A 25,039-nucleotide genomic window follows, 5' to 3' on the forward strand; every position below is an offset into this window, starting at 1 on the left:
AGTAGTTGGCTATTTCAGACTTTTCTGAGCTAAGGTTTCTTAGTATTTCGTAGGTGAATGCTGTCTGAAACTTATGATTTGGGATATAGTATTTCGTAGGTGAATGCTGTGTGAAACTTATGATATGGGATATGTAAATTACTATTTCGGGCTTTTCTGAGTTGGATTTCATAGTCTTTCATAGGTGTGTCATGTCTGAAACCTATGATTTGGGATGTGTAGTTTGCTATTTTCGACTTTTCTGAGCTAGGTTTCTTAGCCTTTCATAGGTATGTGTTGTCAGAAAATTATGATTTGGGATGTGTAGTTTGCTATTTCAGGCTTTTCTGAGCTAAGGTTTTCTAGTATTTCGTAGGTGAATGTTATCTGAAACCAGTATCTTAGGATGAGTAGTTTGCTATTTGTGACTTTTCTGAGCTAGGTTTCTTACTCATTTGTTGGTGTGTGTTGACTGAAACCCATGATTTGGGATCTCTAGTTTTCTATTTTGAATTTTCTGAGCTGAATTTATTAATCTTTCATAGGTGTGTGTTGACTGAAAAATGTGATAGGGATGAGTGGTTTGGTATTTTTGTCTTGTCTGAGCTAGATTTCTTAGCATTTAATAGGTGTGTGTTGTCTGAAACTTATGATTTGGGATGTATAGTTTGCTATTTGAACTTTTCAGAGCTATGATTCTTAGTCAGTCATAGGTGTTTGTTGTCTGAAACTTCGAGTTTGGGATGAGTAGTTGGCTATTTCAGGCTTTTTTGAGCTAAGGTTTCTTAGTCTTTCATAGGTGAATGATGTCTGAAACTTATGATTTGGGATATGTAAATTACTATTTCGGGCTTTTCTTAGGGGGATTTCTTAGTCTTTCATAGGTGTGTGTTGTCTGAAACCTATGATTTGTGATGGGTGGATTGATACTTTTGACTTTTCTGAGCTGAATTTCTTAGCCTTTCATAGGTGTTTGTTGTCTGAAACCTATTCTTTGGGATGACTAGTTTGCTATTTTTGACTTTTCTGAGCTAGGTTTCTTAGCCGTTCATAGGTGAGTGTTGTCTGAAACCTATGATTTGGGATATGTAAATTACTATTTCGGGCTTTCCTAAGCTAGATTTCCTAGTCTTTCGTTGGTGTGTTTTGTCTGAAACCTATGATTTGTGATGGATGGATTGCTACTTTTGACTCTTCTGAGCTGGATTTCTTAGCCTTTCATAGGTGTTTGTTGTCTGAAACCTCTAGTTTGGGATGAGTAGTTTGCTATTTTTGACTTTTATGAGCTAAATTTCTTAGCCGTTCATTGGTGTGTGCTTTCTGAAAATTATGATTTGGGATATGTAAATTACTATTTCGGGCTTTTCTGAGTTAGATTTCTTAGTCTTTCATAGGCATGTGTTGTCTGAAACCTATGATTTGGGATGTCTGGGTTGCTATTTTTTTGCTTTTCCGAGCTGTATTTCTTAGCCGTTCATAGGTGAGTGCTGTCTGAAACTTATGATTTGGGATGGTTAATTTGCTATTTCCGGCTTTTATTAGCTAGGTTTCATAGCCTTTCATAGGTGTATGTTGTCTGAAACCTATGATTTGGGATGGGTGGATTGCTACTTTGAACTTTTCAGAGCTAGGATTCTTAGTCCATCATAGGTGTTTGTTGTCTGAAACCAATAGTTTGGGATGACTAGTTTGCTATTTTTGACTTTTCTGAGCTAGGTTTCTTAGCCGTTCATAGGTGAGTGTTGTCTGAAACTTATGATTTGGGATATGTAAATTACGTTTTCGGGCTTTTCTGAGTTGGACACTTCTAAATTTTTCCACACACGAAAACTTATACACACACACGTCAAAACTTACACACACAAAAGCTTAGACACACAAAAACTTACACCCACCACCAGGTGGTTAACCTAACCACACCAGGTTAGGTTAGGCAAGGTTAGCCTACGTACGCGCGCGTACGTAGGCTAACCTAGCCTAACCTAACTTAACCTAACCTAATCTAATCTAACCTAACCTAACCTAATCATACACCTAACTTTTTGCCTATCTCTCACCTAACCTAAGCTAACCTAAGTGAAGCGTACATGTGCTAGCCTAACCTAACTTAACCTAAACTAACTTAATCTAGCCTAACCTAACCATACTCGCCGGAAAAGGTTAGGTTAACTTATCATGAGCGCTCATGATAAGTTAACCTAACCTAACTTAAACAGTGGATTTCCACCATTCAGGCTGGTGGACTAAGACCCCAATTCTGAGCTAGTGAATTTCCACCGTTCAGGCTGGTGGACTGGGACCCTAATACTGAGCTAGTGGATTTCCACCATTCGGGCTGGTGGACTAAGACCCCAATTTTCCAACTCTTGCATTTCATGACAGAAATTCAAAATGAACTTCGAAAAATCAAGAGAATGTAACTGTGAGAAGGTAAAGCACAACAAGTCACTACTGAAATATTCCAACTCTTGCATTTCACGACAGAAATTCAAAATGAAATTTGAAAAATTAAGACAATGTAACTGTGATATGGTAAGTGTGTGTAAGTTTTTGTGTGTGTGTCAGTTTTGGAATGTGTGTGTGTAAGCTTTAGTGTGTGTGAGTAAGTTTTCGTGTGTGTGTGTGTAAGTTTTTGTGTGTGTGTGTTAGTTTGTGTGAGTGTGTGTAAGTTTTTGTGTGTTTAAGTTTTTGTGTGCATGTAAGTTTTTGTGTGGATGTTAGTTTTTGAGTGTGTGTGTAAGTTTTTGTGTGTGTGTGTGTATTTGTGTGTGTTTCTGTTCGAGTTCTTGATAAATATATTTAGTTTGTTTGTTTATGATTTATTTGGTTTTTGTATGTTTGTGTAAGTGTTTGTGTGCATTAAATTTTTAATTTGAATGTGTTATTTTTTGTGTGTGGGATTATTTTAGTGTGGGTGTGTTTGTTTGTGTGTGTAAGTTTTTGTGTGTGTGTAAGTTTTTGTGTGTGTGTAAGTTTTTGTGTGTGTGTGTTTGTTTGTGTGTTTGTGTTTATGTTTGTTTGTGCATGTTTGTTTGTGTGTGAATTTTAGTTTTTGCATGTGGGTGTGAGTTTTTGTGTGTGTGTGTGTGTAAGTTTTTGTGTGTCTAAGCTTTTGTGTGTGGGTGTAAGTTTTTGTGTGTGTGTGTGTTTTTGTTTTCTTGTGTGTTTTTTTGTGTGTGTAATTTTTTTTGTGTGTGTGTGTATGTTTGTGTGTGTGTGTGTGTGTGTGTGTGTAAGTTTGTGTGTGTGTTATTTTTTGTGTGTGTGTGTGAGTTTTCGTGTGTGTGTGTGTGTAAGTTTTGTGTGTGTGTGTGTTTGTGTGTTTGTAAGTTTTTGTGCGTGTGTTTGTGAGTTTTTTTTTGTGTTCATGTGTAAGTTTTTTTTTTTTGTGTGTGTTTGTGTGTGTGTGTTAGTTTTGTGTGTGTAAGTTTTGGCGTGTGTGTGTAAGTTTTCGTGTGTGTGTGTAAGTTTTGTGTGTTTGTGTTTTTTTTTGTGTAAGTTTTTGTGTTCTTGTTAGTGTTTGTGTGCTTGTTAGTTTTAGTGTTAATGTGTTAGTTATTGTGTGTGTGTGTGTGTGTGTATGTATATGTTTTTTGGTGTGTGTATGTTTTTGAGTTTGTGTGTAATTTTTCGTTTGTCAGTGTGTGAGTGTGTGTGTGTGTTTTGTGTGTGTGTGTGTGTGTGTGTGTGTAAGTTTTTGTGTGCATGTAAGTTTTTGTGTGCTTGTAAGTTTTCGTGTACATGTGTAAGTTTTTGTGTGTGTGTGTGTGTGTGTAAGTTTTTGTGTTTTTTAGTTTTGGCGTGTGTGTGTTAGTTTTCGTGTGTGTGTGTGTGTGTAAGTTTTCATGTGTGTGTGTGTAAGTTTTTGTGTGTGTGTGTGTGTAAGTTTTAAGGTGTTTGTGTAATTTTTATTTTGTGTGTGTTAGTTTTTATGTGTGCGTGTATGATTTTGTGCGTGTGTGTTTGTTTGTTTGTTCTTTTTTGTTTGTATCTTCTTTTTTTTTTCCGCGGTCTTATTTTTTTTTATTTTGTTTCTGTTTGTGGTTGTGTGTATGTGTGCGAAATATTTAGTGGGTTTTTTTAAGTTTTTGTGTGTGTGTGTAAGTTTGATATCGGGTTTGAAATAGTTATTTATTGTTTAATATTTTGTGTGCATGTAAGTTTTTGTGTGCATGTAAGTTTTTGCGTGTGGGTGTAAGTTTTTGCGTGTGGGTGGAAGTTTTTGTGTGTGTGTGTGTGTAAGTTTTTGTGTGTCTAAGCTTTTGTGTGTGTAAGTTTTGACGTGTGTGTGTGTAAGTTTTCGTGTGTGGAAAAATTTAGAAGTGTCCAACTCAGAAAAGCCCGAAAACGTAATTTACATATCCCAAATCATAAGTTTCAGACAACACTCACCTATGAACGGCTAAGAAACCTAGCTCAGAAAAGTCAAAAATAGCAAACTAGTCATCCCAAACTATTGGTTTCAGACAACAAACACCTATGATGGACTAAGAATCCTAGCTCTGAAAAGTTCAAAGTAGCAATCCACCCATCCCAAATCATAGGTTTCAGACAACATACACCTATGAAAGGCTATGAAACCTAGCTAATAAAAGCCGGAAATAGCAAATTACCCATCCCAAATCATAAGTTTCAGACAGCACTCACCTATGAACGGCTAAGAAATCCAGCTCGGAAAAGTAAAAAAATAGCAACCCACACATCCCAAATCATAGGTTTCAGACAACACATACCTATGAAACACTAAGAAATCCAACTCAGAAAAGCCCGAAATAGTAATTTACATATCCCAAATCATAATTTTCTGAAAGGACACACTTATGAAAGGCTAAGAAATCTAGCTCAGAAAAGTCAAAAATAGCAAACTAGTCATCCCAAACTATAGGTTTCGGACAACAAACACCTATGAAAGGCTAAGAAATCCAGCTCAGAAAAGTCAAAAGTAGCAATCCATCCATCACAAATCATAGGTTTCAGACAACACACACCAACGAAAGACTAAGAAATCTAGCTTAGGAAAGCCCGAAATAGTAATTTACATATCCCAAATCATAGGTTTCAGACAACACTCACCTATGAACGGCTAAGAAACCTAGCTCAGAAAAGTCAAAAATAGCAAACTAGTCATCCCAAAATATAGGTTTCAGACAACAAACACCTATGAAAGGCTAAGAAATTCAGCTCAGAAAAGTCAAAAGTAGCAATCCACCCATCCCAAATCATAGGTTTCAGACAAAACACACCTATGAAAGTCTAAGAAATCACACTCAGAAAAGACAGAAATAGTAATTTACATATCCCAAACCATTGGTTTCAGACATCATTCACCAACGAAATACTATTAAACCTTAGCTCAGAAAAGTCTGTAATAGCAAACTACTCATCCCAAACTCGAAGTTTCAGACAACAAACACCTATGAGTGACTAAGAATCCTAGCTCTGAAAAGTCCAAAAAGCAAACTACACATCCCAAATCATAAGTTTCAGACAACACACACCTATGAACGACTAAGAAATCTAGCTCAGAAAAGACAAAAATAGCGAACCACTCATCCCAATCATAGGTTTCAGTCAACACACACCAATGAAAGGTTAATAACTTCAGCTCAGAAAATTCAAAAATAGAAAACTACATATCACAAATCATAGTTTTCAGTCAACACACACCAACGAAATAGTCAGACACCTAGCTCAGAAAGGTCAAAAATAGAAAACTACTCATCCCAAACAATAGGTTTCAGACAACATTCACCTACGAAATACTAGAAAACCTTAGCTCAGAAAGGCCTGAAATAGCAAACTACACATCCCAAATCATAATTTTCTGACAACACATACCTATGAAAGGCTAAGAAACCTAGCTCAGAAAAGCCGGAAATAGCAAACTACACATCCCAAATCATAGGTTTCAGACATCACACACCTATGAAAGACTATGAAATCCAACTCAGAAAAGCCCGAAATCGTAATTTACATATCCCATATCATAAGTTTCAGACAGCATTCACCTACGAAATACTATATCCCAAATCATAAGTTTCAGACAGCATTCACCTACGAAATACTAAGAAACCTTAACTCAAAAAAGTCTGAAATAGCCAACTACTCATCCCAAACTCGAAGTTTCAGACAACAAACACCTATGAGTGACTAAGAATCCTAGCTCTGAAAAGTCCAAAAAGCAAACTATACCTCCCAAATCATAATTTTCTGAAAGGACACACCTATGAAAGGCTAAGAAATCTAGCTCAGAAAAGTCAAAAATAGCAAATTAACCTTCCCAAATCATAGGTTTCAGTCAACACACACCTACGAATGGCTAAGAAATCCAGCTCAGAAAAGTCAAAAAATAGCAACCCACACACCCCCAAATCATAGGTTTCAGACATCACACACCTACGAAAGACTAAGAAATTCGGTTATGAAAAGTCAGAAATAGCAAATTACATATCCCAAATCATAGGTTTCAGACAACACTCACCTATGAACGGCTAAGAAACCTAGCTCAGAAAAGTCATAAATAGCAAACTAGTCATCCCAAACTGTAGGTTTCAGACAACAAACACCTATGAAAGGCTAAGAAATCTAGCTCAGAAAAGTCAAAAGTAGCAATCCAAACATCCCAAATCATAGGTTTCAGACAACACACACCAATGAAAGACTAAGAAATCCAGCTCAGAAAAGTCAAAAATAGCAAACTACATATCCTAAATCATAGTTTTCAGTCAACACACACCAACGAAAGACTAAGAAACCTAGCTCAGAAAAGTCAAAAATAGCAAACTACTCATCCGAAACTATTGGTTTCAGACAACATTCACCTACGAAATACTAGAAAACCTTAGCTCAGAAAAGCCTGAAATAGCAAACTACACATCCCAAATCATAATGTTCTGACAACACATACCTATGAAAGGCTAAGAAACCTAGCTCAGAAAAGTCGAAAATAGCAAACTACACATCCCAAATCATAGGTTTCAGACACTACACACCTATGAAAGACTAAGAAATCCAACTCAGAAAAGCCCGAAATAGTAATTTACATATCCCAAATCATAAGTTTCAGACAGCATTCACCTACGAAATACTAAGAAACCTTAGCTCAGAAAAGTCTGAAATAGCCAACTACTCATCCCAAACTCGAAGTTTCAGACAACAAACACCTATGAGTGACTAAGAATCCTAGCTCTGAAAAGTCCAAAAAGCAAACTACACCTCCCAAATCATAATTTTCTGAAAGGACACACATATGATAGGCTAAGAAATCTATCTCAGAAAAGTCGAAAATAGCAATTTAACCATCCCAAATCATAGGTTTCCGTCAAAACACACCTACGAATGGCTAATAAATTCATCTCCGACAAGTACAAAAAATAGCAACCAACACCAACCAAATCATAGTTTTCAGACACCACACACCGACGAAAGACTAAGAAATCCGGTTATGAAAAGTTGGAAGTAGCAAATTACATATCCCAAATCATAGGTTTCAGACAACACTCACCTATGAACGGCTAAGAAACCTAGCTCAGAAAAGTCAAAAATAGGAAACTAGTCATCCCAAACTATAGGTTTCTGACAACAAACACCTATGAAAGGCTAAGAAATCCAGCTCATAAAAGTCAAAAGTAGCAATCCACACATCCCAAATAATATGTTTCAGACAACACACACCTATGAAAGACTAAGAAATCCAGCTCAGAAAAGTCAAGAATAGCAAACTACACTTCCCAAATCATAGGTTTCAGTCAACACAAACCATCGAAAGACTAAGAAACCTAGCTCATAAAAGGCAAAAATAGCAAACTACTCATCCCAAACTATTGGTTTCAGACAACATTCACCTACGAAATACTAGAAAACCTTAGCTCAGAAAAGCCTGAAATAACAAACTATACATCCCAAATCATAATTTTCTGAAAAACGCATACCTATGAAAGGCTAAGAAATCCAGCTCAGAAAAGTCGAAAATAGCAAACTACACATCCCAAATCATAGGTTTCAGACACCACACACCTATGAAAGACTAAGAAATCCAACTCAGAAAAGTCAAAAATAGCAAACTAAATATCCCAAATCATAAGTTTCAGTCAACACACACCAACGAAAGGCTAGGAAACCTAGCTCATAAAAGCCTGAAATAGCAAACTACTCATCCCAAACTATTGGTTTCAGACAACATTCACCTAGGAAATACTAGGAAACCTTAGCTCAGAAAAGCCTGAAGTAGCAAACTACACATCCCAAATCATAGGTTTCAGACAACACACATCAACGAAAGACGGAAGCTCGGGGAGAGCCTTTGAGGGTCTGTGGGGCCCTTGCGGGCCGGTGGTCCTTGGGGAGCTCGGGGGGACCGTTGGGGACCGGGGGAGGGCCGTTGGGGGCCTGAGGAGGGCGTTTGGGGGATAACATTTCGAAATTTTTACTTTTTAGATTACTTTTTTTTGCGGTGCATCCCTGCGGCGCATCCTGCGGCGCTTTCCTGCGGTGCCTCCCTGCGGCGCATCCCCTGCGGCGCTTTCCTGACCCGCGGCGCATCCCTGCGGCGCATTTATCGGCGCTTTCCTGGCCCACGGCGCATCCCGGCGGCGCTTCTCTGGTCCGGGGGACCTTTGGGGGCCGGGGGTGGGCCTTTGGGGCACAGGGAGGGCCTTTGGGGCACAGGGAGGGCCTTTGAGGGTCCGGGGGGCAGTTGGGGGTCTGGGGGACATTTGGGAACCGGGGGAGGACCTTTGGGACCCCGTTGGTCCTTTGGGAGTTCGATGGGCCTTTGGGGGGCCCGGGGATGGCCTTTGGGGGTCTGGGTGGGCCTTTGGGGGCGCCGGTGGCCCTTTGGGAGCTTGGGAGGCCTTTGAGGACCGGGGGCTTCCTTCGGGGTTGGGGTAGGAGGATTGAAACCCTTTGGGGTTGGGTTAGAGGACCTCACAACACTGTTCAAATGAAACTTGTGTATTATAACGACCACAGAGTTTCACCATTAAATTCTCTTCTAAAATCTCTTCAAAAATCATCTTTTAAAATGTCTCTAACTGTTTCGCCGAAATAGTTCCATAACCTGTCTAAAACAGTTTCGCCCAAATAATCCCTAAAGGTAATTCAGCGTGTTCCTTTTGTTTTTGGCATCTCTGCGCTAATGCATTTCAAATTAATAAGAAACCTGATTCCCGCGCTAAAACAATTCATCGCTAAGATGTTTCTTGGAGAATTGTTTCCATGGCCTTTGGCTATTATTATCCTTTGGAGTTCGACCAAAAGAGTTGTTTCCGAGGCAAAGACATTATTGACTTGGATCTATTCCTGGAGAATCGTTTCTATGCGAAAATTTTTAAAGTCTGACAGATGATGTCATTGGTTGATTGATCTGTCAAGAAAGGGGGATTAATTTGTTGTTTCTAAGGGGAATTATTGATTCACGATTGGTGAATTGAGGTCGACAGCACAGGTGTTCCAAGGTCGATGTTGTTGTTGTTGTAAGTGCAGGCTCTCAGCGAATGTCAAGGTCGTTGTTGTTGTTGTTGACACACTTTGATTACGCAATCAAGTTCTCGGAAATTCACTTCCCCCTCGGGTCCTAGATCAATAACATTGTTCCCGTTAGAATTCAATGCGCATGTGCAACCTTTGTCCCGGAGTTATTACACATAGAAACAACAAATAACTCGACCTTTAAAAAAGAGGTCATTGACAAATTACGTAATCTGTCTCCCTAGGGAGGCTATGCCCTTATTTGGGGTGCAAAAAAGTTATAGGTGGCAGCAGAGGTGCGGGACAGGACCTTTAGGGTCACTTCTACTAATATGTCCTTTTGACAGCTTGCTTTTACATAGCAATTTTCATTGTAATTCAGCGCCCCCCTCAGCATTTCAATAAAACTCCCCTTAAAACTCTTAGCCTTAGTAGTAGTATTAACACTACTACTACTAATACTAACAACTCTCCGCAGCACCAAGCCACCTGAGGCCAATATAGTTACGCACGCTCCTCCTCCATCCCAATCTATTCAAAGCCTCCATTTTACACCCTCACAGGAAGTTCCCATTTCCCTTAAATCTTCTTTATGACGTCCTCCCACCCCAAACGAGGACGACCTGCTTTCCGTTTAGCCCTAGAAGGTTAACCAAAAAGCACAATCTTCGACAATCTGTCATCCTTCATCCGCACAACCTGCCCTGGCAACCTCAAACTTTCTTTTATTATAGCCCTAGAAAGCGGTATTGAACCATATTTTTCGTGCAGCCTATTGTTTGAAATACTGTCAGTCAGCCGGGTACCCAGAACAATCCGTAAGCAATTTCCCTGGAAAACATCAAGCAAATCTTCATCTGTTTTTCGGAGCGCCCATCACTGTACAGTGTCATCACTGTACCTTCCAATGTTCTAATCTTGGTTTGCAGACTTATCTTCCTATTCTTCCAAACCTTTTTAAATATGAAAAAATACCCTGAACCTTGGTTATTCTACTTTTAACACCTTCACTGCTCTCACCATCTTTACTAATAATATCACCAAGACAAATTAAGCTGCCTATCTGATCAATCTTTTCGTTATCCAACGTCACATTTTCATTTTCACTTATTCCTAGCCTTAGTGACTTAGTCTCCTTAACATTAATTTTCAAACCTATTCAAGCCCCATGAACTCGCAAAACCTCTATAAGCTCATTCATTTTGCTCACACTTTCATCTAGGATGCTTAAATCATCAGCATAGTCTAAGTCCAGGAGACTTCTCCTCCCCATTGAATTCCGTGGTCTCCCATTGCCTTTCCTGTGCTTCTTAAGACAAAGTCCATAAAAATAATCCAAATAAAGGGGGGTAGAACACAACCCTGCTTAACTCCTGATTCCAAACAAAAACAGCTGCTAACCTCATTTCTTACCATAACCGCAGCAGTATTACTCTCATACAAAGCACTAATCACTTAAACTCTTTCCTTATTGCTAATTGTGGCCCCGTTTCTATCTATAACTGGGGCAAGTCCGGACTAACTATTCCCTCTCAATTTATTACCATGCCAGTACAATATTTTACTACTATACCGTCTAGTTGCATCTTCCAGATCCTCGGCAATTTTATCCATGGCCTCCACTTCACACCTCCTTAGTTCATATTTTAATGGTTTCTCCACTTTCTTTACTTTCCTTTTGTTTTCAGATGATTTATCACTCAGATAATTTGCGTACAAGTCCCTTTCTCTTTTCTATTAAACATAAAGATTTTTCACTAATATTCTGAGCTGCAGTCCTAGCTTTCTTCCCTAAGACACCTTCACCAACTTCAAAAATTATTTTTCTAAAATTATTCCAGCCATTTTCCACATTGTCAAATTTTAAACTCTCAAGTTTAGTATTAGTTTAGTACAAGTTTTAGTAGTATTAATAGTATCAATATATGTAGCAGTATTAGAATGTATATACTGTTTATTGGTTGGTTCAACATGCCCATCAACATGCACTGAAAGTTTCTAAGCTATTCCTAGGTTATTGCTGTTACGCTCTTTTATTAACAAGCAGTTGTAGTAGCAGCTGTGGTAGCAGCTGTGGTAGCAGCTGTGGTAGCAGCTGTGGTAGCAATAGTAGAAGTAGTAAAAGTTGTCGTAGTAGTAGTAGTATGCACATGGTGCCTTTTGGCTTGTTCAACATCCCCCTTGATATGCTCTGAAAGATTCAAGTTAATAACCATAGATTGTTCTTGGGATATTGCTGATACACTCTTTTGACAACCTGCATGAACATATTGTGTTTTGAATTAGTTCAATCTACCCCCTAAACAATCCCTAAGGTTTTCGATAAAAGAAGTTTTTCAAAAAAAAAGTAAAGGGCAACATTAACCCAAAAATAAGCAGAAATGAAGGCAAATAATTTTTCAAGCGCAAAACTACCATAAATGACCATAAATAAATAAATAAACCCAAATCGAACTGAAATTATAATAAATAAGTGAACCAAACTCAGAACGACAAGGAAATTAAGAGGAGTAGGACATCCTTGTGACTTAAAAAAATAAAAATAAAACAGAACACAATTTGCAATTTACTGGAAACAATCTTTTTTCCAGCTAAGTGTTTGTATTTCTCATAACATCGAAAAATAAAAAAATCACCATCATAACCAAGATTACTGAAAAAAAAAACAAGATTAGGGTATTACAACATAAACAAGATTACTGTGTATATTTCATATACATACTGATGCTCATTCCTGAGAGTATTAATAATTTTGGATTCACTAAGTTTAAAAAAGAGAAAACATTGAAAATATTTTTTGTTATCAGTAAAGAGCAAATTACTTTAGCAGTTGAATGTCTTGCAGTTGTAGTTTTAGCTGCAGTAGCAATAGTAGAACTAGTAAAATTTGAAGTAGAAATAGTATGCACATGGTGTCTTTTGGTTAGTTCAAGATGCCCCTTGACATGCTCTGAAGGTTTCAACTTAACACCAACTAATCCTGGGATATTGCTCATACACTCTTTGACAACCTGCAATTAACATATTGTGTTTTGACTTAATTCCACAACCCCGTAAACACTCCCTAAAGTTTTCGACAAAAAAATGTCTCAAAGAAAAGTAAAGGGCAGCATTAACCCAAAAATGAGCAGAAATGAAGGCAAATAATTTTTCAAGCGTAAAATTATCATAAATAACCATAAATAAATAAATGAAACCCAAATCTAACAGAAATTACAACAAATAGGTTGTAGTAGTAGCAGTATCAAAATGATGCCTTTTACATGGTTCAACATTCCCCTTGACATGTTCTGAATGTTTCAACTTAATACCTTAGATCCTTCCTGGGATATCGCTTCCTGGGATAACACTCTTTTGACAACCTGCATGAACATATTGTGTTTTGACTTAGTTCAACAGCCCCCTAAACACTCCCTAAGGTTAGGTCTTCATACCCTTTGCCTCAGTAACAGTAGTAGTAATAACAGCAATAATAGTAGTAATAGCAGTAAGCAGAGAGTGCCTTTGGGTTAGTTGTTTTGCCTATATTGCTTGAATGCCATTTAAACAAAGTGCATGCATATAGGGAGTCTTGATTTAGATGAGAATCTCCCTAAGCATCCTGAAAGTTTCACCTTAGTGCAATTATCCTCAGCTGAAGCAGTAATAGTAATAGTACCAGTAGTATGCATACAGTGTCTTTTGATTCATCCAGACATGGGCGTAGACAGCATATTGTCTAGGGGGGCAGTCGATAGTGTGATGGAGGGCCTTTTATCAACTGCTTTTCCAATCATCTGCTTTTTCAGCCATATCTAATGTAAATTTGGAGGTCTAGGGGGAAATCTGTCCCCCCTGCCCCTCTCCATACACCCATGCATCCAGATCAACCTCAGCACAAACCCTGAAAGTTTCAAGGTAATGCTCTCTAAATTTTACCTAAGATATTGCTGATACATTCCAAAAAATGGCTCACCTAAGTCCTTAAAACGTGGTTTTGATTGATCCCATTATATTAAGTTCCCCTTAATTCCGTATGTACTTAACTTTGTATCTACTATATCACACTTTACCCCTTTTACAGGCAGGAAATACCAAATTTGGGCCAAAACTTCGAAGTGAAAATGGATAAATCAAAAGGAGAGCCTGGTGCGGCCAACTCCTTTTTTTACGCACCGGTTGATTTTTCCACTGAGAAAAACACTTGCTTAAATATAGAATGGTTTAATAAAGTAAGTATATAGCCTACTACTTATTTTCTAGACACAGAGAAAAAGAAAGGCTACTCTCCTATATTATGGTGTTAAAAAGCTTGCTTTAATTCCATTGGGTCATTCTTTTTATCATATTGTTAAGACTGGGATTAAACGAAAAGCAGGCAGTCCCTGAATGGGACGGAAGCATGTCGTAAGGAAAGAATTAAGAGAAACTAGAACTTTCTGGGAGGGTTTAAAGAGGGAGATTTTGAACAGATTGGAAAGAGGAGGAGTGTGCATAGCTGTGTTGGGCCCACGTGGCCTCTCATTTGAGAGATTTTTTTGTCGAAAACTTTAGGGAGTGTTTACGGGGTTGTTGAATTAAGTCAAAACACAATATGTTAATTGCAGGTTGTCTAAGAGTGTATGAGCAATATCCCAGGATTAGTTGGTGTTTATGCTACTACTACACTGCTACTCCTACTGCTACTACTACTGCTACTACTACAACCTATTTGTATGTAATTTCTGTTAGATTTGGGTTTCATTCATTTATTTATGGTTATTTATGATAATTTTACGCTTGAAAAATTATTTGCCTTCACTTCTGCTCATTTTTGGGTTAATGCTGCCCTTTACTTTTCTTTGAGACATTTTTTTGTCGAAAACTTTAGGGAGTGTTTACGGGGTTGTTGAATTAAGTCAAAACACAATATGTTAATTGCAGGTTGTCAAAGAGTGTATGAGTAATATCCCAGGATTAGTTGGTGTTAAGTTGAAACCTTCAGAGCATGTCAAGGGGCATCTTGAACTAACCAAAAGACACCATGTGCATACTATTTGTACTACAAATGTTACTAGTTCTACTATTGCTACTGCAGCTAAAACTACAACTGCAAGACATTCAACTGCTAATGTAATTTGCTCTTTACTGATAACAAAAAATATTTTCAATGTTTTCTCTTTTTTAAACTTAGTGAATCCAAAATTATTAATACTCTCAGGAATGAGCATCAGTATGTATATGAAATATACACAGTAATCTTGTTTATGTTGTAATACCCTAATCTTGTTTTTTTTTCAGTAATCTTGGTTATGATGGTGATTTTTTTATTTTTCGATGTTATGAGAAATACAAACACTTAGCTGGAAAAAAGATTGTTTCCAGTAAATTGCAGATCTGTAGACGAAAAATTGGTTCCTAGTAAAGGATGTTAAGCCAGTAAAGAAATGGACAGTTTTTGGGTTGCAACATTTTTAACAGCTAAAATCATTGTTTTCCCTGTATTTTATCAAGACTTATGGATATTTTAAAAAACCCATAGGATGGATGTAACATAAAATTGGAAAGTGACTTTTAAGATTAAAAAAACAGTGAAAACGTAACAGAAGAATGAGAAACCCAAATAGGGGTCAGTAGCGGTTCTTGCCTCTCTTGCGCCGGACAAAATCTTGATTAGCCTCCCCACCCCGTCTCCCACAAAATTTTCACGTCAAATTTTAACAGAATTTTCATCTATCAACAAAATTATTTTCAATTTATTGATTAATTAATAATTTATTGTTTAACTATGTTTTGCATTATTCAAATAGTTTAATTATTACTATTTATTTAAATTGATTATTACAGTTACTGTTATTTCATTATGTTTTAATTTATGTTTATTTAATCAATTTAGTTAACAATTTATTATTCAATTTCTTTTATCAACTGCACTCTCTGCTTGATTTTAATAAAAACGAAATTTTGAAAATTAAAATATGATTACAACCATAAATTATATATTTGAAATTTTGCACCCCTGAAGTTTCTGTTCCCGGAGTCTCTGTCCCTCTCTTAAAATCGCCATTGATAGGGATAGAACTACTTCCTTTATTGAGACGACAACAACATATATCGTCGCTGTTGCGCCTCAAGCTCATATCTGACGTTTTTTTTAATTGGGAAAATACTGCCAAAAACTGCTTGCTGAGCTGCATTCAAAGGGAGAATCAAAAATGTGATTTTCAATTACACCTCGATCCTCTTGATCCACAACCTACCTCTGAAAAGTGGTGGTTCTGCCCACTCTTGTGCCCGGGATAAATTTTTTTAAGGCTCCCCCGTGTCTCCAAAAAATTTTCAGGCTAAAATTAAACGGAATTTCCACTTATGAACAAACTTTTCACCCATTAGCAAAATTTGAACACAAAATGTCACAAAAATACTAAAATTAATTAAATTTGGTCTACTTACTTTTATTTTCAAGAAATGGTTACGAGGACAGGAAAAAAAATTAAAATTTTGGGTGCAATTTGCTTTGTCAGTACATTAGACTTGAAAAACACCAAATTCAGATTCGCTAAAACTCCTATGTTTAAATTCTTGCAGCAACAAGAGCCCAATTCACATGAAACAAAAAGTAGGACCAAAGAGAGACAAAATAACATCCGAGTGTAGCTTTGGAAAACCACAGGTGTTTTTTCCCACTGATCTTTGAAGTCAAATGAAAACTTAACAAGGATGGAATATTTCGGAAAAAAATATTCTCCTTGTACTAATTTGTGACTAAAAATAGAAGCTAAATTCAAATTAAAGTAAGGAGCCATGTTAAAACCTAAAAGGAGACGTCATAAATTCATATAATAATTCAAAACTAGAACTATAAAAAATAATATAAATACTGTAAAAAAATAATAATCAAAAAATAGATTAATCCTAAAACAAATCCTATAAAAAAAATAATAATCAAAAAATAGATTAATACTAAAACGAATAAAATATAGAATTAATAATCAATTCATGTTTAAAACGAGCAGAAATTTCACTCCCTGGAAACTTCCCTTGCGATGGAAAATTCCCCCGTGGAAAAACCCCAGCAGAAAATTTGTCTCCCCCGAAAAAGCATGCCTAAGTCCCAATAAAAAATACTATGCGCAAACAATGGGAAGTTTTACAGCTTAAAGACCTCTCATTTGGGGTTGGGGGGGGGGTCATGTTATGTCCAAAGGCATAGTTATTAGGATTTTCAACTATGATGAGCAAAATGGCTATCTCACAATTTTGATCGGACGATTTTGGAAAAAAAGGGAGGGGGCCTACTCGCCTTCCAATTTTTTTTGGTCACTTAAAAGGGCACTATGACTTTTAATTTCCGTTCACATGAGGCCTCTCCTGATATTCTAGGACAACTGGGTCGATCCGATCATCTTTGGAGAAAAAAAAACAAAAATAAACATGCATTGCAAAAAATACAAAATTGCACATTTTCAAACAGTTTGTGGTAACGAACTGTAAGTAAGGAGCGACCCGGCTCAATGGTAACCGAAACTCTAAAAAACAGAATTTGGATACCAATAGATACGTCAAAAGAATCAGATTTTATTTCTGATTTCAAATATATAAGTTTCATCAAGTTTAATCTTACCTATCAAAAGTTACGCGCCTGAGAAAATTTGGCTGATTTTCAAAAAAAGGGGGAATGACCCCCTAAAAGTTATAGAACCTTAATGAAAATCACACCATCATATTCAACGTATCAGATAGCCCTACTGCAGAGGTTCCAAACTCCTATCTTCAACAATGTGGAATTTTGCATTTTTTGCCAGAAGATAGATCACGGATGCGTGTTTATTTTTTCTTTTTTTTTCCAAGCGGTGATCGTATCGACCCAGTGATCCTAGAATATCGTGAGAGGGCTCATTTGAACGGAAATTAGAAGTTTTAGTGCCCTTTTTAAGTGACAAAAAAAATTGGAGGGCAACTAGGCCCCCTCCCAGGGTTTTTTTCCCAAAGTCCCCCGATCAAAATTTTGAGATAGCCATTTTGTTCAGCATGGTCGAAAATATTATAACTATGTCTTTTAGGATGACTTAATCCATCGAAGCCCCCAGGGGAAGGGCTGAAAATTATGAACTTTACCAAATGTTAACATATTGTTTTGGTTTTTGGGATGTATACAGCCGTTTTCTGTTTTGTGGTTGTGGGGACGGGGGGGGGGTGGGGGGTTATATGGGAGGATCTTTTCATGAAGGAAGTTTTCATGGGGGAAGGGACATTGCTATGAAGGGGGCGCCAGGTTTCCCATCATTATTTAAAAAAAATCAGAAATTAAATATAAAAAAACAAGTTTTTCAACTGAAAGTAAGGAGCAACATCAAAACTTAAAACGAACAAAAAAATATTAGCTATATGATTGGGCTCACCTTCTAGCTCTTTAAGCCAAAGATTTTTTAGTACTTTCGTAAGAGCTATTTTTTCTAATTAACGGCCTTTGTGATTAAGGGGTCATTTTTAAAGAATTGGAACAAAATTCGAATTTTAACGTAAAGAGCGAGGCATTGACTAGGGGGCAAACCTCCTAATATACGTATAAAAATATATGAATATAGAAGTTCGTTACGTAAGTTAATTTGTAAGTTACGTATATTTATTAATAATAAAAACGTTCATAAATAAAATTCAAAAAGTTTCGACAAAGCCATTTAACCAAATAAAAGTAAAATTGATATGCAAATTTCGGTTTAATTATTCATGCAAGGTGAGCCAAAATCAAAACCTGCATTAATTAAAAAACGTTCACAAATGAAATAAAAAAAGTTTTTTTTTTTACTGAAAGTAAGGAACGACGTTAAAACTTAAAAAGAACAGAAATTATTCCGTGTATGAAAGGTGCTGTCCCCTCCTCAACGCCACGCTCTTTACGATAAACTTTTATTATCTCACAGGTCAATTTGTTTTTAACTATAAAATTTTGTTTGAATTGCAATTTTTTTTAAATTAACTTTAACGAAAATCAAGGCGTCAGATTCAGCTTATCAACGAACATTTCTAAAGAAGCTTTAAACTCCTATCTGCAAAAATGTGGAAATTTGCGTTTTTAATTAACTTCAATGAAAACTACACTATCACATTCAGCTTGTCAGGGAGCCCTACGAAAGAAGTTTCACACTCCTATCTGCCAAAATGTAGAAATTTTCATTTTTTGCTTAGAGAAAGATCACGATGCGTGCCCTCCAAAAAAAGGAGGGCCACTAGGCCCCCTCCCACACTCATTTTTTTCTCAAAGTCACCCAATTAAAATTTTGAGATAGCCATTTTGTTCAGCATAATCGAAAATCTAATAAATATGTCTTTTAGGATAACTTAATCCCCCACAGTTCCCAGGGGAAGGGCTGCAAGATATGAACTTTGCCCATTGTTTACATTTTGTATTGGTTATTGGGAAGTATACAAACATTTTCAGGAAGGATTTTTTTCTGGTGGGGGGGGGGCTGGAGGAGGGGGTTACTCGGGAGAATCTTTCCGTGGAGGATGTTTCTTTGGGGTAAGGGACATTTCTATGAAGGGGGCGCCGGATTTCCAAGCATTATTTAAAAAACGATCAGAAATTAAATAAAAAAAATAAGTTTTTTCAACTGAAAGTAAGAAGCAACATTAGAACTTAAAACGAACAGAAATTATTACGTATATGAGGGGCGGCTCCCCCAAGTCAATACCTCACTCTTTACGCTACAGTTTTTTTTTAGTGATTTCAAAAGAGCTATCTATTCTAGTTAAACGGCCTTTGTGATTAAGGGGTTTGTTAATTAAGATTTTTTTAACTTTTAACGTAAAGAGCGTGGTATTGACTAAGGGGAGAACCCCCTCATATGCGTAATAATATATACGTAATAACAAAAAAAACAAGCGATACGGCTCAATAGTAGTCGAAACTTTAAAAAACGGAATTTTGATGTCAATAAACGTATCAAAAGAATGGGCTTATAATGCTGATTCTAAATATATAAATTTTATTAAGTCTAGCATTACTCATCAAAGGCTACGAGCCTGAGAAAATTTACCTGATTTTTTAAAGAGGGAGGAAACATCCCCTACAAGTGAAAGAATTTTAATGAAAATCCCACCGTCAGATTCGATGTATCAGAAAACCCATTGACATAGGTTTCAAGCTCATATCTGCAAAAATCTGCAACGTATATTTTGTCAGAAGAAAAATATACGAATATAGAAGTTCGTTTCGTGTTAATTTATAAATTTAAGTCAGAATCAAATTTAGAGACAGCCATTTAGCAAAAGAAGAGGAAAATTTTTATGCAAATTTTGTTTACTTATTCAATGACGGTGAGCCAAAATAAAAGCTGCATTAACTAAAAAACGATCAGAAATTAAATAAAAGAAAAAGTTTTTAAACTGAAAGTAAGGAGCGACATTAAAACTTAAAACGAACAGAAATTATTCCGTATATGAAAGGGGCTGTCCCCTCCTCAACGCTTCGCTCTTTACGCTAAAGTTTAACTCTGTCTCGCAACTTTATTTTTTAAAACAATAAAAAACTTTACCGTAAAGAGCGAGGCGTTGAGGAGGGGACAGCCCCTTTCATATACGGAATAATTTCTGTTCGTTTTAAGTTTTAATGTCGCTTCTTACTTTCAGTTTAAAAAACTTGTTTTTTTTTAATTTAATTGTAGATAGGAGCTTGAAACCTTTACAGTAGGGTTATCTGATACGCTGGATCTGATGGTGTGATTTTTGAGATCACTGAGATTATTTGAATTTTGGGGGATGTTTCCTCCTTTTTTGAAATTTAGGAACATATTCTCAGGCTTGTAACCTTTGACAGGTAAGCCTAAACTTAATGAAATTTATATATAAAAAATCAGCATGAAAATTTAATTCTTTTGATATATCAATTGGTATCAAAATTCCGTTTTTAGAGTATTTCGACTATTGAGCCGGATCGATCCCTATTTACAGTTCATTACCACGAACTGTTTGATATTAACGATATTAATGATGTAACAATACATTAAACTATTATCCCCTCTTTCTTCCTTTCAAACACACATTTTTATTTTTATAGGATATTAATTTTTAAATACTTTATTGATTCGTCGACATAAAAATATATCTTTGCATGTATAGCATCCATCCAAGCGACAACAAATTAATTACTTGAATAGAAAAACAAACCTAGATCATAGACACAGTATTTCAAAAAAAAAATTATTGAAAAGAGGAAAAAAGCCAATTAGACACATCCCAGGATTCCCCCCCCCCCAAAAAAAAAAACGAAATAACTATCACTAACCCTGACCCCTCGTGGGGGGTTGTGCATACATAATTCAAACATAGTTAGTTTTCTTCGATACAGATTACGTTTTAGTGAGAGATGGGTAAAATGAGGAAGGATTAACTTATGCTACGGGGGAGAGGACTGTCCTTCCTAGATTTGAGAAGATATTTCTTGTTGTTTTTCTTTTCATTGAAAAAGTTTAAAAAACATATAGATTTATTGATGATCTAACCCCGCCTCCTTCTAACTAATACTCGTAGTCATCAAGCATTGAAAATATTTCATCTCTGAAAAAAAAAATTCAGTTACTAACAGCGTATCTTATATTTTAGCTATGGGTAAGGCGACTGCTCCGATCAGTGGCTCTCGTGAGCTTAATATCTGTTTCACTTCACACTCCAAAGTCTTTTGAACAGAATCCTTACTTGTGTTATGTTACTTTTGTTGCTGATGGTGGTGTTACATTTTTGTTTACCTTTGAAATGGTTGCCAAAATAAAAGCAAGAGGGGCTTTCAAGGTAAGCAAAAGTAACTAATCTTATAGAAAAATGGAAACGATGAAAGAAGTCTAAACATAGTCCTTAATTTAGCATACTAGCGGCATGATTTGAAGGCACGAATCCTGCCGTTATCCATGCAGGAATTTATCGCTGCAGGATAAATTATTTTAATGCGGCAGAGTTATAATAAAAAATAAGTTGTTATGAGGCTTCAATACTGTTGACGTGCGAACCTTAAGTTGTAGGTTAAAACTGAATACCTGGCTCAATATTATGTCAGTGAACTTTAAAAAAATTTGTATAAATGACAATGTATTTTAAATGAATTTCTTTTAAATGAAAAAAAAACTTTTAAATGAATTTCGGGTTGACCCCACTTTAGGTAGAATGACATTTTGAATGACATGTCTGAATGACATTTTGAAATAATTCTAAAAAGTGGCCTGATGGATATCCTGTACAGATATCAGAAGAAACTGTTACTTAGGATATAAGAGAGAATCTTTGACGACGAAAACTTTAGCCATGATTTTCTGAAGACTCCTCTTTCTTTCACTTTCCCTGTCCTCGTGAAACGCCGGATAATACTGCTAATTTACTGGGTATTACTATTTGAATCAATTTAAAATAGAATTTGTATATTAATGGATTTTCAAAACGTGCATTCTCCCTCCTTAAAACTGCTTAAAAAGTTTCAAATTTTAACGTCCTAAATCACACCCTTTGAGAATTTGTGTCTCATTTGAATTCCCAGTCCTTACATTGGCCGGACCTGTTGAAATTCCTAGTATCTCCAGAGAATTGTTGGACAGACTAGAGGCAGTCGAAAAACATCACCTAAGAAATATCTTCGATAAGGGCAAACGGCCTTATATTTTTCGATGAGTCAATTTGGTCACTTTCGAGGTAAGGAGAACAGCAATTTTCTTACATTTCGTCAGGACTCCCCAGACAAATGCAATTTTTCGTCGTCAGTTTTTTCCTTTTAAGCCCCACCTTCTTTGCTGCGTTTCGACAAAATCGCCATTTTACCTACAAAAATTTTCCATTAAAGATATACAAGAACTTTTCGCCCTTACGTAGCTGATTTCTAAAGAAAGTTGAGCTCTCTCTCGTCCCTTTACTACATTGTTTTAAGGTTATTTTACTAGTTTTGAGCTTCATATCATATCTTTTTTTTGATAAGTATCTAAGAAACTTTTGCCAAGTACACTATGAAAAAAAGAAAAAAAGGAAATGATAAGCCATCCAAATGTTTTCTCTCCTATTTACTATTTATTTCGTTTCCTTCGTTTAATAACTCTCTGGGCTTTTGTTTAACTAGTTTAATTTCATTTTAAATTTTCACAAGTTTTGGACGTTTAAATCTTTTTTTCTGCTTGATTTATCGTGTTTTTTTTGTTCACCCCCACTTTATATTTTATATTTTTTGATGTGCTTGTTTTTTGAGTTTTGACTTTGAAGTGCATTTCGGTCTGTCTTTGATAGCCGTTTTTTAGGCTAATCTTTTTTTTCAAGTTTCTTAGACATAACTTCATAGCCAAGTGGTTAGACACCTGACTTGTATGCTTGAGATCTTGAGTCTCCGTATGAACGACGATGATTGTAAGGATAGAATAAGAATGATAAAGAATAATGGCGATGTTTTTTTTATAGCAACCTTCTGCTAGTGTTTTGCCTTTAATTAATAGATTTGAGTCCGAAAATTCATTTTGGCTTTTATTGTTAAAAATAATTAAGAAGAAATCTTGTAAGAAATTAGGACAAGACAAATTTTACAGTAGATATGAGGAGGGGGGCTGGTCAGGTACACAATAAAATTGCGTCTTCAGCCCAAGTTTTGCTAGAGATCTTTCAGATCAAGTTTGGTTGAAAGTTAGTTGATCCCTTGGTTTCGCTGTTGAAAAACCCTGATTCGCTGTTTCAGGTTTCATCTGAGATTAAAGTTGGTAGCTTTATTTATGAGAAGACTTCTGTAGGCCATTCGAATGAGCTTGGTGTTTTCTGCATAACTTAGTTTAAAGTGGTGATTCCAAAAGTCAGTGCTACTGCCGGCTAGTAAGCAATCCAGGTGGCTGACGACGGTGGAAGGTTCAATTGAGAATGATGGAAAACTGGAGCAGATAAATAATAAAATAGAAATAAGAAATTTATAAAAAAAAACACATATTATACCTATAAAATTTATTTTTTCGTCGAAGTTGGTTCAATTCTGAAACACTGCCTCACTTGCGTTCCATTACTTTGGTTGTTAATATATATAACAAGTTAAAATAAAAAACACTTTATCTGTACCTATTTTCCAGGGTGAATCTGCGTATTTCCAGGATCGATGGTGCCGCTTCGATTTCTTTATGGTTGCATGTCACTGGATATCAATGCTTCTTCATATTGGTGCTTTATCTGGCGTTATTGAAAGGTCGTCTTATACTTCTGTTCTCCAAGCACCAAGGCCTTTGATTATGATAAGATTTATTAGGGTCTTCCTCAAGTTTTCCATGCCTAAATCAAGACTTAACCAAATATTCAAGTAAGTTTTACACTTATAAAGATATGTTAGGTCCCTGGCAATCCCAAAAACTCAACCCATAATAATTATATTTAATTGTTTTTGTTTATCAGAAAAGTTTGTTCTGCATACTCATGATGATCACAATTTGGTAGGGGTCCCTGTATCCAGACACCCAATGCTTAATCAAATCACTTAGAATTATCGAAACATAAGACTTTCGTCAAAAATATTCCCAGATTTCAAAATGTTCTTAAAAAAAAAAACAAAGTTTGACCCCTTAACAGACAAATTTTTAAAAATTTAATTTTAAAAATTAAAAAAATTAAAAAAATATAACTAAAATTTGCTAGCCTATATATTAAGCAATCTTATTATGTTTTGATGTTGCTATTTACATCGCTATTTAATTTTTACTTTCCTCTGAAAGTCCGAACTAAAGATAATCTATGGATTTAATTCAATATTCACCTCCCTTAACAATTACTGGATATTTCAACTAGGTAGCTTCGACCGATCCTTGTATATTAATTAATGACTTTTCATTACAATTATAACTCTTTTTTTATCCGAGGGGGGGGGTCCAATTTTTCATTAGAATCTGCTAGTCTATATATTGAAAATTTTCATTATGTTACTAAAAATGTTCAGTAGTTTGCTTTGACATACAGATATATAGCCTTTATTTCAGGATTTGATTCTGGTTTTTACTTTACTTTGAGAGTTCAAGCTAAAAAAAAGTTATGGATTTAATTCAATATTTGCCCCTTTAACCAAATGTTTCAACTCGATATCGTTTCCTCTTCCTCTTCTTCTTCTTTCGTTTCCTCATTTTTTTTCTAACCAAATAATTACCTCTAACACATTATAATCGCAAATTTTAAAAATATACATTTCCCTAATAATTACGTACATATTTTTTTCTTCTTGATTTAGAAATATTACTAACAACAAGATAACATTAAAGGCTGATTAGCTGGTTCAAATCTTACGAGTGGCAAATTTTTCGTAAAATATCAAAATTATCCAAATTTCTCCTAAAATAACATTCTCTTATAAATTAAATAGTCTAATTATGTCATTTGACAGTCTGGAAATTGTTAGGGGTATGGACCGGATGTCTTCACTATGCCTTATACTACTATATTATGCATCTTATAACATAACTGTTATTCTATTCAAATGTACCAACTTGAGATCTGCCAAATAATTATAAATTTATGGGATTTAATATCACCAGTCAGGGGCATATAAGCATGTAGTATATTAAGTTTATTATTTTATGGCCTTATACTTCAATGGTATTTTCAAAAACTCTTAGATGCTTCTTTTTAAATTAATCATCACGCTTAG

The 25,039-nt window shown here is 35.8% G+C and overlaps 1 protein-coding gene across 1 annotated transcript in view; it reads left to right on the forward strand.

The window, feature by feature from the left end:
• na (sodium leak channel non-selective protein na) overlaps window positions 1–25,039 on the forward strand; it is a 228,890-nt gene that overhangs the window by 12,871 nt on the left and 190,980 nt on the right. Inside the window, exons 2-4 of the mRNA XM_089091203.1 lie at window positions 13,511–13,658; window positions 21,010–21,195; window positions 23,484–23,707. Coding sequence (XP_088947329.1) covers window positions 13,551–13,658; window positions 21,010–21,195; window positions 23,484–23,707 — 518 coding nt within the window. The 5' untranslated portion in view covers window positions 13,511–13,550. The remainder of the gene's footprint in view (window positions 1–13,510; window positions 13,659–21,009; window positions 21,196–23,483; window positions 23,708–25,039) is intronic.

Source organism: Artemia sp. Qi Xiang Cuo, chromosome 6 (assembly GCF_049724085.1).
Source record: "Artemia sp. Qi Xiang Cuo chromosome 6, ASM4972408v1, whole genome shotgun sequence".
Classification (NCBI taxonomy): Eukaryota; Metazoa; Arthropoda; class Branchiopoda; order Anostraca; family Artemiidae; genus Artemia; species Artemia sp. Qi Xiang Cuo.